This window comes from Pinus tabuliformis, chromosome 2_1, assembly GCF_031772625.1.
Source record: "Pinus tabuliformis cultivar Carrire ecotype Pingquan chromosome 2_1, CPIR1, whole genome shotgun sequence".
Lineage (NCBI taxonomy): Eukaryota > Viridiplantae > Streptophyta > Pinopsida > Pinales > Pinaceae > Pinus > Pinus tabuliformis.
In genome coordinates this window covers 306,168,651-306,181,145 of record NC_142299.1, presented here as the reverse complement: position 1 = coordinate 306,181,145, position 12,495 = coordinate 306,168,651, and the positions used below count along the sequence as shown (strand labels likewise).

General features: G+C 34.7%; 1 protein-coding gene across 2 annotated transcripts; it reads right to left on the bottom strand.

The window, feature by feature from the left end:
- Positions 1-8,729: 8,729 nt before the first annotated feature.
- On the bottom strand, positions 8,730-11,662 carry LOC149200035 (binding partner of ACD11 1-like). 2 transcript variants are annotated; one of them, XM_089399507.1, is made up of 4 exons: positions 11,373-11,662; positions 10,707-10,782; positions 10,142-10,258; positions 8,730-9,407 (listed from the first exon to the last, which is right to left on the bottom strand). In XM_089399507.1, the coding sequence occupies exons 1-4, from the start codon at positions 11,480-11,482 to the stop codon at positions 8,958-8,960; spliced, it is 753 nt and encodes a 250-aa protein (XP_089255633.1). In that variant the 5' UTR covers positions 11,483-11,662; the 3' UTR covers positions 8,730-8,957. The 2 variants fall into 2 exon arrangements, with proteins under 2 accessions (XP_089255633.1, XP_089255634.1); XM_089399508.1 differs by lacking the exon at positions 11,373-11,662 and adding an exon at positions 10,922-11,085.
- Positions 11,663-12,495: the final 833 nt, after the last annotated feature.

Sequence of the window (12,495 nt, the reverse complement as noted above, 5' to 3'; positions counted from 1 at the left end):
TGAGGGTTATTGCGATGAGCGATTGTGATATATTGCATCGCTGCATCGCATCGGAACTATGTAGTGGAGCGGGGCCGATAACCATAAAGGCTGCGATATTGCGGACTCGATCATAAAATAGATGGCATTACATGTATTTTGAAGTCCGCAAAACTAAGTTTTCCTTTGTAAATCGCATTTTCGTGAACAAACGAAAAACTAAAGGGAAAAGCGCTGATGCGATGTTGCGGACCCGAAAGGGTTTATCAACAATATTAAACAATATTTCAAGTCCAAAATGCGGGGATTTACAATGTTTTAATGTATTAAACGAAATACACAGAGACGGAGCCCTTCCGAGATGCGATGGCGACTTATGAACGGACCCGATAGGGGAATGAAGCATATTTAAGGACTTTTAAAGTCCGATATATGAGTTTTTGGTAGACTTTCTCTGTTAAAACACATTTTCCCTGTGTTTGACAGAGCGCAGCCATTTCAGGAGTTTCAGAGGCCCGTGGCACTATGGCGTTACAGAATGGTGGCCACCTCCTCTCTAGGCGTTAAACAATGATTGAATAATGCTGGCAGAGGGATTCTAAGCGTTCAGAAGCTAGGGAGACTGAGAGCCGAGGATGTGAAACGAACAGGCAGCGTGGTTGGCTTTAAAAGCCACAGACAGAGAGCATAATGGGGGGAGAGAAGTATTCAGGCAAATGTCGAGATAGAGTTGGGACAGAGAGCATTAGGGGAGTCTGTGTACTCATATGGAACTTGAGAGGTTCAAGTAAACTCTTATTGTTGTATTTTGTTGTGTGTGAGGCTCAAATTGAGCTCACTGTTGTAAGCAAAACTCTGCCTGAAGACATAATAGAGAGGCCACCACTGAAGGCTGGACCAGGAGATGTAGCCCAGGAGTATTGGGTGAAATCCTTATTAAATTTGTTGTGTCATGTGTTATCTATTATGTTTGTTTACTGCTTCATTGTTTGTGCATTTCGCAATCTTATTGATCCATTGCATATAATGACATAGACTAATCCATGCACATAAGTCTATAATACCTTATTAATTGTCTTAGATCTCGTATCAGATCAAGAAAGGAAGAAGATCCAGCTTGCTAGCCTTTGACTTGGAGGAACCGCACTTGTATAGTGGGAAGGAAAGACACAAGCAAATCTCCAAAATCATGGTAAAATCATTTCAACTTGGAATGAATTTTTTTCTGCCATTTAAAATCAATTTTATCCTTTGGCTTATATGCAACGAGAAATGATGAGTTGAAAAACACTACGACAATTAAAAGATCAAAGTGTTCAAAGTTATACTTAGGAATTTCGTAAGAGAGCTTTAACATTAGGCATATCATTAGACTCACCAGAGACATTGTTAAAATACATAGGTGGTCTTCATAGTTATTTGAGGCATACCATACCTATGTTTAATCCAACTAGCCTAGATGATGTATCAGTTCAAGCAACTCATCTAGAGGCCAGAGGTAAAAATGTAACCCCGGATGTTGGGAAATCATCCAAACCTATTGAAAGCAAGAATAAAGGCAAGAAGAAACTGAAATGGAAGGAGAGGAAAACAAACACTGTGAAGAAGGATAAACCTTCATTCACTCATTGTAAGAAGGAAGGACACAATGAGGCACACTACTGGTCTTTGCATCCAGAATTGAAGCCTAAGAAGTTTGGGAGTAAAGAGAGAAAGAATATTGTTGTTATTCAAAAGGACTTGGGATCAGACTTAGGTGACGAGACAACGGTTACAACTACAGGTATAAAAGGTAAAGATTCTAAATCATCTACAAGTACTTCTTCGCATTTTGTTGATAATGATAATGATGAGAGGAAAAGGAATGAGCTATTTCAAATTAGAGTCATTTCCAAGCATACTAAAATTGATACTTTATTTGAAAGTGGGTCACAAGTTAATTTGATTTCTAAAGCAATTGTAAAGAAGTTGGGTCTAGAAACAAAACCTCATAAAAATCCATATCCATTAGGTTGGGTGTGTGATAAAACTAAGCTACAAGTTACAAAACAATGTAAACTTCGTTTTCTATTGGGTCAAAGTTTGTAGATGAGGTTGAGTTAGACATAGTCCCATTGGACATATGTGGAATTGTATTAGGAAGTCCATACTTGTACGACAGAAATGTTATCTTCTATCGAACTGAAAATAAGTATCAACTCACTAAGGATGGAATTGAATATATTGTAATGGCTCATAAACTCAAAGATAATTTCGCTCTCATAAATTCAGGACAGATGAAGAGAATTGTAAATTCAAGTAAGCAATTTCTACTTATGATTGTAAAAGCAAAGGATATTGATAAATCTAATACATTCCAAGGCTGTAATCCTAAACAGAAAGCAGATCTACTTAAACTTGTTTCTGATTATGATATTTTGTTTCAAGAGCCTAATGGGCTTCCACCCAAGCGAGAGATAGAACATGAGATTTATTTGTAGCAAGATGCTCCACTACCTAACATTGGAATGTATAGTTTATCAGCTCTAGAGAATGCAGAGATAAAGAAGTAGGTAAAGGGATTGCTCGATCAAGGGTTTATTCAACCAATCACATTACCGTGCAAATCATCTATTGTGTTAGTGCGAAAGAAAGACGGTTCGTGGAGAATGTGCATTGATTTTAGAGCATTAAATAAAATCACAATAAATAATCGTTATCCTCTTCCTCATATTGATGATTTGTTAGATCAGTTAAAAGATGCAGTTTACTTCTCTAAGTTGGACTTGCGAAGCAGCTACCATCAGATCAGAGTTGCAGAATAGGATGTATGGAAGACTGCTTTCAAAATGAAGCAAGGCTCTATGAATGGATGGTTATGCCTTTTGGCTTAAATAATGCTCCAGCTATGTTCATGCGAGTCATGAATGATGTATTTAGACCATTCATTGATGATTTTGCAATAGTCTATTTAGATGATATTCTTGTTTTTAGTAGAACATGGGATGAACATGTAAAGCATGTAAAGCATATTTTAGATGTTTTGAAAAGAGAAAACCTCTATGTAAAATTGTCAAAATGTTAATTTGGCATAACATCTTTGAATTATTTGGGTTATATTGTAGGGGGTGGTGAATTGAAGATAGATCCCTCTAAGGTTGAAGTCATTGTGAATTGGCCTAAACCCAATACTGCTACAGAAGTTAGAAGTTTCTTAGGGGTAGCGCAATATTGGAGAAAGTTTATTGCTAACTTTTCTTTGATTGCAACTCCTTTACATGCTTTGACAAGTGTGAAACGGGTGTTTCAGTGGGGAGGCAAAAAATAGAAAGCCTTCAACACATTGAAAGAAAGGATCAGTACAGCGTCAGTACTAGAACTGCCAGATCTTCAGCATCCATTTGATATTGAGACAGATGCAAGTGAATATGCCATGGGGGCAGTGTTGATGCAGCACAGAAAGCCTATATGCTTTCATTCTAAGACATTTACATCAGTAGTAGTTAACTATCCTACATATGATAAAGAATTGTATGCATTAGTTCAGAGTGTTAAAAAGTGGAAACATTACATAATGGGTAAAGAAACAATCATACATACAGATCATCAACCACTTCAATATTTACACTCACAAACTAAATTGCAACAATCAAGACATTACAGGTGGATGGGTTTTCTACAACAATTTCATCTTGTTATCAGATATAAGAAGGGCATACATAATAAGGTTGCAGACATGTTATCAAGACCAATTATAAATGCATCCACAATACTTAAGCATAATTCGGTAATTCATGAAAGTTACATTGAACAATATGCGCAAGAAACAGACTTTAAGGATGTATATGCAACTTTAAGTCATGGCAAGCAGGTAGAAGAATTAGATTATTACATAAAGGAAAAACTCTTATATTATTTGGGGAAGTTATGCATTCCACGAACTGAAAGAGTTAATATAATTCGAGAAGAACATACTTCTCTCATATCAGGCCATTTTGGTGTAAGTAAAACAGTTGCACAATTACAAAGGTTCTGCGATTGGCCATGAATGAATGAGACAGTTTCTAGATATATTAAAGGATGTACTATGTGTGCTACAAGCAGCCAAGTAATAGAAAATTAGGCTTGTATACTCCACTTCCAATTCCTTCTCATCCTTGGGAAAGTGTTTCCATGGATTTTGTTGGGGGATTGCCAAATTCTAGAAAGGGTCATGATTATTTATATGTAGTTGTGGATAGGTTCAGTAAGATGTGTGCTTTGACACCATGTAATAAACAGTTCACAGCTGAACAAACTGCAAAGTTGTTCTTTCAAAATGTATGGGTTCATTTTGGGTCACCCACTTCTATTGTATCCAATCGAGATTCTTGATTTGTCAGGAAATTTTGGTCAAGTCTATGGGAGTTAATGGACACAAAGTTAAAGAAGAGCACGACATTTCATCCACAAACAAATGGTCAGACAGAAGTGGTCAACCGGACAGTGATACAGTTGCTTCAAGGATATTGCAGCAAGCATCCCAAGCTTTGGGATGAGCATTTGTGTTATGTGCAGCATGCTTACAACCATGAAAAACATTCCTCTACTCAGAGATCTCCTTTTGAGACTTATTTTGATTTTATACCAAAGTCTCCCTTGGATTTTGTCTTTGGTAAAGACATAATAGTTGATGGACATAGTGATGTGGAAAAAGAAACCAAGTTCATTGAACAAATCCAGGAAATTCACCAAACATTATAGTAACAGTTGGAAAGAGGCCAAGCAAGGTATAAGGCGTGACATGACAAGCATTGAGTTTAGCATAGTTTTCAAGTTGGTGATCAAGTCTGGTTGTACATCAGCAAGGAAAGACTGCAAGGGGAAGGTAAAAAGTTAAAACCAATTAGATATGGTCCTTTCAAAATACTTGATAAAATTGGTGAAAATGATTTCCGCCTAGATCTACTAGCTTACATGCAAATCTATTCCATCATAAATGTTGAAAACTTGTGGTTGTATGAGCCATCATTGATTGAAGATCCTGAAGAGCAAGGTCAGCTACCTTCCATTGAAGATATTTTGCTCGAGTATCTCAATGAGTTACAGGAGGACACAGTTCTAGACAAGAGGATAAGAACTTCGCGACGGGGAATTGTTGAGTATCTTTGAGTTGGACTCAAAGGTACAAATCCAAGTAAATCACAATGGATGAAGATCAGAAAAGTGAAGGAACTTAATCCTCACTTACTTGATAGCTAAAACCAACTTTTGGTGGACCAAAAGCTTCCAGTGGGGAGGAGTGATCCAAAATGGATTCAGTTTTGCCTCTAGATCGAAACTCTTCAAATGCAGGTGAAAGTGAGCTCACGTTGAAGTGCTTGTTAATACAAATCCAATGGTGCAAACAACACATAAATCTGAGTCCGGATGAAGAAATTAGAGCCAATCAAAGATTTAGGGCAAAAGTCAATGCCTACGTCAACATGAAACGCGATAACCCGGGAATGAGTCATAGGTTCTAGATGATGTAAGCGTAGAAGATGACATGGCAATCTGTGATTGGTTCACACCACAGTCGTTGGATCGTCCGATCAAAGGAGATCGATGCATATTGTGTCGAGACAAGCAAGCAAGGTAACCTTGAAAATGAACGTGATGTGGTTACTCAAACGAAGTTAAACTTCTTTGAGTTTCGACAGGAAAGCGGTAAACGGTTTCTCACGCACCTTAAAGGTTGGAAATGGTTTTTCAGAAATCTATACGATTCCACTTAGCAGTCGACACGTAGCACACTAAAATAGCTTTTCTTGCGTGCTTTCGAAGAATTAACTGACGTGCTAGTTGGAGCATGAGATTGCGCGACAACCGTCGGATCAAGCAGGACAGATCGACGGTGCAGATCATCCGGATTAGTTGACAAGCGGGACGCGATAACCGTTGGATCGCTTGGTATCGGGATCTATGCCAGGAAAAGGCCAGACGGTCGGGGTCAACCCCACACCCGTCGGTCCTTTGGTTTATCCTCTGTTTTTAATGTAATCGTATTATTCCGCGTTTATTGCAGTTTGTAACTATACATGGTATATTAATGCCATATCACAAAAAGAGTTGACAGAGTGTGGTTTTGAACCGTTCCAGGGGGTCTGGAGGTCATAGTGGCCAAGTACAGTCGAGTGTATACTCGTTTTGACTTGAAAATTCAAGCTGAACACAGCGGTGAGATCCATTTTTCTTTTCTGAGCTCACACCTATAACAACAATTTGAAGACATAATAAAGAGGTTAGCATTGGAAGCGAAAGGACCAAGAGACGTAGCCAGGAAGTCTGGTGAACTCCTTTATTAAATTTGGTTGTGTTGATGTGTTTTGAATGTGTTTTCTAATTGTTTAAGTGTTTATGTTATTTGCAATCTTTTTGATCCGTTGCACTAAATAACATAGGCAACTTCACACATAGTCTATAATACTTTTTTTATTAATGGATCAATAGCATAGTTATCTTAGTTACACAAGCAAGGAAAAATTATTGTAACTAAAAAGGTTGTTATCAAATGTTGGAGAAAGACCAACATATCCTATGATGTTATGAAATGATAATGAAAGTTTCATTTTTCCCACAAAGAATGTGAGATTTCCTAGGAAAAGAAAACACATATATATGCAACATCATTTGTGAAAATAGTTGCTAGAAAAGAGTTAGAGCTTATGTTTTGCAATTCAAAAATCAAAGCAACAAATACCTTTACTAACACTAGACCTTCTTCTAACTTTTATTTACATATAAAAAATTGAATGTGTCATCTTTGATATTTTGTCATAAAACAAGCTAAGCAAGAGTTTTATAGATCCAACAAACAAAAAAACGTATGAATAGTTAAAATGAGGGTAGGTATATAGTTCAATGACATTTATTAGTCATAATGTTTATAATAAAGATGTAATTGAATTCACTCTCAATTAAAAGATGGTCAATGTTAATGTAAATATTAAACTTAAGTAATATATTCATCAAATATGCTACCATTAATAAAAGTTTTAATTCTTTCATTTGCCAACAAATTTGATACAAGCTTTGTTTTAAGACCACATGATAAAAACTCATTTTAAATACAAAGGTTAAAAAATTACAATTTCAACCTACATTTATGTTTTGTATTATTTTGCATCACAATCTAGCATAACATATTAGAAACCAATGTAAAAATTGACAATTAAATTCCATTTTCTCTATATATCCTTCTATCATTGTTTTAAACGAGATCAATAATAACAAAACTAAAAATTGATTAATAAACATTTGACTTAAATTCCATTTCCTTTATATATCCTTTATGATTGAGATTGATAATAACAAAACTGAAAATTGATTAATAAACATTTGACTTAAATTTCATTTGCTCTATATATCCTTCATAAATGTTTTAAACCAGATCAATAATAACAGAACTGAAAAATGATTAATAAACATTTGATGTAAGGTCCAAGGATCTGATCTTACTCATTTCTCTTTCCTAAATTAAAAGGAATATATGTCATTTCAATGAATGCCATTTATGATATAAGAGGCGTCATTTAATTAGATGGAGTAGATGTCAACAATATCCACACATTATGTAGGGATGCTATATTTAACTAGATAAAGTAGATATCAACAACATCCACACATCATTATGTTTTGGCAAACTTTTATATATATATATATATATATATATATATATATATATCAATTTTTTTAAAATAAAATGTTTTTATTTATTAAAAAAATAGAAAAAATTTGCTTTCAATTCATATTAAAAAAAAAAAAAACAGCGAAAAACAATTTTTAACCACAAATTTTCTCTGTATCAACTAAGTTGATAAATAAAAAAACAGAATAAGATATATTTTAAACATGAAATTTAATTAACCTAACATGTAAAGTTAATTAACCTAACATGTAAAGTGGCACAAGTTTTCCTTGTATCAATTAAGTTAATAAATAAGAAAACAAAATAAAATGCATTCCAAACATAAAGTTTAATTAACCTAACATGCAAAGTGGCATTGGAATGCATCTAGTTAGTGCCAAAGTATCAATCTAGCTCAAGTACGATCTTTCAGTCAAGACCTAGCACAAAGTTCAGTTAAGTGACTTCACCTTGGCTATCTTAGGAAAATGATCTTCTAACTAGTGCACATTTTCATTATATTGTTAACTAAATAGAAAATTGGGTTGAATTAAAGGTTAAGATAGTTTGTTACTGGAAACTTATTATTACATTTTCATTATATTGTTAACTAAATAGAAAATTGGGTTGAATTAAAGGTTAAGATAGTTTGTTACTGGAAACTTATTATTATTTCTTGTCTTTTAATGGAATCCAACGTTGATGCCTATGCATTACTCTCCATTCTAGTAAAATAATTTAGCCATTATAGGCATTAGGCCTTGTAGATAATTTAGTCATCATAGACATTAGGCCCTGTTATATTTTGGATTGTTTAAAATATCAGGTTTCTTCCCCATTTAAATGTAATTAAAATTTCTTAGATCAAATCAATATACAAATTGCATTTCAAATAAATACAAAATTCAGGACTATAAGAAATTTTGCAATCCTCTATTAAATAATCAGTGCTCCATGTACGATGTAGATCCAGATTAACATATCAAGGAGATCCATTAAGAAACTCCTTATTTTACTCGTTAGAACATTTACAACGATAATCTCATATCCATGTATGTACCTATTTGGTTTAATCTTTAAACATGTCAAAATCAGATAGCATGTTAGAATATAAAAAACACAATTCCTTTAAGGTCCCTGAGTCAAGAACACTTGAAATAGCAGGTATCAACCATGTACTAGTTTATTACTTCACCATATTACATACGCTATATTCAAATAGCACCCACATAACTAAGTATCAACTATGTAATAGTTTATCAATTCATCTTATTGCATACATTATATTCAAATAGGATCCCCTTAATTATATTTCTAAGCTAAGTTGGAATATTGGTATCAGACTTTGCTTCTATGTTACTGTATTACCTTTGGTACCCAAATCAGCAGCTGCTTTGGCTGCCTTGTCCAGAGCTCCAGAAACCATCGAGGCTCCTGAAGCAAAATAACTACTGTTGACAGCTGCTGTTCCTGCACTACATGCTGCTTGCCCAGTGACAGTCAAGCCTGCTATTGTTTTCTCCCCAACGAACTTGCCCAAAGATATCAGGTTGGTTGCAGCAGTATCTGTGACTTGATACTTTTTGTCTAACTCATTGGCTTTGCTTAGTGTATCCTTTCCTTTCTCTCCAACGAACTTGCCCAAAGATGTCAGGTTGGCTGCAGTAGTATTTATGATTTGATATTTCTTGTCTAACTCATTGGCTTTGCTTAATGTGTCCTTTCCTAAGGTATAACCTTTCGAAAGCATTGTTGTAACCACATTTACTGCTTGGCCAGCAGATGGAATAAAGCTGCTAACCTGTAAATATATTGCCATGTTAATCACTTCTCGAGGACTTGAAACTGCCTAGCAATAACACTAACACTTCTGTGAATAACTTAATATCCCAAGAACTTTATTTTGACTAAGAACTTGAGATAAACACATTTAACACTAAAGACTGACTTGCTAAATTTTTTATCTAACATAACTTTCCCTTCTTATCCTCTCATTATAGTGGTGAGGAAGGTGACCTATTGAAGCTACTTGCATTTTACATAACAGGAGTCAGTTTAAATCCAAGACTAGGGTCTTCCTTCTATGCAATTTGGCTATTTAGAGGCTCAGTTTTCTGCTGCAAGATCAAAATTAAGTCTCTTCCTTTTACAAAACAGTGAAAACAAATAGAGCTAACTATGGTATAAAATATGTTTTACATATATTGTCCTTGTAAAGTATTGGTTTTCATTTGAAGGCTAAATTTCAACAAGGTACAACCCTTTGCTGTCAAGGAAAATGGCCTTTGAAGTAACCTAAAGGATCCAGTCTTGATCCTTGAAGCGTTCAATAAATTAATGCAGTCTGCCCGGCACCCATCTAACGAAACCCCCAAAAGAAAAATTAAAGAATCACAGACATGTAAATGCATACAGAGACCATAAAAAAGGACGATATAATAAATTTGATCTAGGAATGATTATGGCAGGGCAGGCAGGTCCCGGTGTAGTATTCAGGGGATTTTGCACTAATATAAATTAAGTAAATGACATTACTCCTTGTGTGTTTCCCTCTTCTGGACTTTTCATCATTTGCTTCTTCCACCGATTAATTGCCTCCTCTGATCCTCCCCAGGGCACTATACATATTTTCTGATCTATGATTGTGGCTCCCTGTTCAAGAATCCAAAAACAGCAAAACCCCATCATTTCTTTTAATCACTTTGTCAGATGCAAGATAACAGCTTAACCTACAAAGAAAAAACTAAATCAGAATAACATTGTTGTTTGAGCTTTCTGAAAGTAAACTGTTTAACAATATGACTTAAATAAATTATAAAACTATATCAGAATAACATTGTTGTTTGAGTTTTCTGAAAGTAAACTGTTTAACAATATGATCTATTGTAAAAACCTACACATGCAGATCAGAAAAACATGCTACATGTTGTGAATATGATCCTCCCTAACCTTATGTCTTGAATTCCACCTTCTTATCACAAACCAAGGTATTATGCAAGGTCTCAATCCACATGTAACCAATACTCACAACAGACAGGAATATATCCTTTAAACCTTATTATTACCCAACAGTGAAAGATTGGAAAAAAAACATACTTACATTGAGAAGGACAGCAGTTTCTAAAGCATAGGGCTCCTTGAAAGTCACAAAAGCAACTTGTGCCCACTGTCCAACCCTGCCACCACCAACAAAAAAACAGAAAGGATAATGTTAGGGGTTTTGGGGCCAGTTTTACAGACCTTAAACATGTATATCAAACCAAAATCTTTTAAGATTGACTTAATTCTATGCAAATCAGTATTCTCCAGCTATACCACCAATTGAACACCATCAGGGCTGCTAACTGGCTTAGATTTTCATTTCCTGTCCTACTCTTGTAAAGCCTTACTACATTCACCACTTTTTCCCTAAACCACTGCTCTTATTTGAGAGCTCTCAGCACTTGCATATGAAAAATTCAACTGTTGAATTTTTTCTAGATCAGTAAGAGCATTATTATGATTCCACTGTAAAGCAGAGCAGTGCTCTCCAACTCTGATAAATCCCATGTTGACAATTCACAAACTGGGTAGTTACAGAAAAATTTCAACTGTTGAACTTCTTTCTAGATCAGTAAGAACATTATTAGGATTCCACTGTAAAACAGAACAGTGCTCTCCAACTCTGATAAATCTCATGCTGACAATTCATTCACAAACTGGGTAGTTACAGAAATAGAAAATAAGCACTTCTATATAAAATTCAAGCAAGGAAGTCTGCACGCACCTTTCTAATTTTACTTTTTTCACCGTGCCAGAGTATGAGAAAAACTGCTTAACATCCTTGGCAGTTACTTTGGGAGATAAATTACAGACCTGTACTGTGTAATCTTCCATTATGGCAATGGTCAACCCTTGGAAAACTGTTATGTTATGATGCACACTTTTCTTCTTACAATTGTGGGTGAAAACCAAACACTGATATGATATAAATACTGTCAGAAATATTCAGTTAGAAAGTTTAATTAAAATTCTCTAATTATTACTTGATTTTTTTCAATTATGAACGAATCTGGTTGGTCATCTCTGCAATTTTTTTATCTTAAATGTATATCGTGCCATTGACACATGAAAATTGAAGCAGCTTCTATCAATTGGAATCCTACTTTTTAACTTTGTATTCCAGTGTGGTGCTGTTGATCGTCAAATCACTTCCCCATGCAAATTCGACCACTACTTTCCAGAGGTATAAAAATTAAACTAAGAAACCATAGAATCTCTTTACAAAGAAGGTGAAATAAGGTCGGTGTCTTTTTCAAATCCATGGCATTGGAATAAACCCTTTATATCTGTATATAGCCCTTTATTGAGAAATGGGCCCATGGTTGAAATGTGGCTCTTAACAATCCTCTTTACTATAAATTTATCAGAGAATAGCTGATTTTTCCTGAAGCAGTTGTCATAAAACACACTGAAACTCTGGTTGTAATTGACTTCATAAGCTCACTTGTCTATTAAATGCAACATTAGGGTACATTATTTCCATGAAAAAGGATGGGAATCTCACTTCTGTCTCAAGCAATGATTTTAGGTTCAGCATCTAAGTTATAATTTGTAAGTGCCAGAAAACGGTAAGGAAATCACTTACACGCTATGGAAGAATCAATAAGTTTAGACCTTTTATGAGTTTTGGTTTCAATTATTAGGCATTAAAAATGTACCTTATGCATCCTGGTCAAAAGATAGGAATCACTTTTTTCATGAAAAGTCACAAGTAATAATTAATATAACTATTTAGAAATTATATATATATATATGTGGGGGGTTGATTTAAAAAGTTTTTGATACGATTTTTAAAAATATTTTTTAAGTTTAAGGAAAATTTGAAATATTAAATAATATATGTTCAA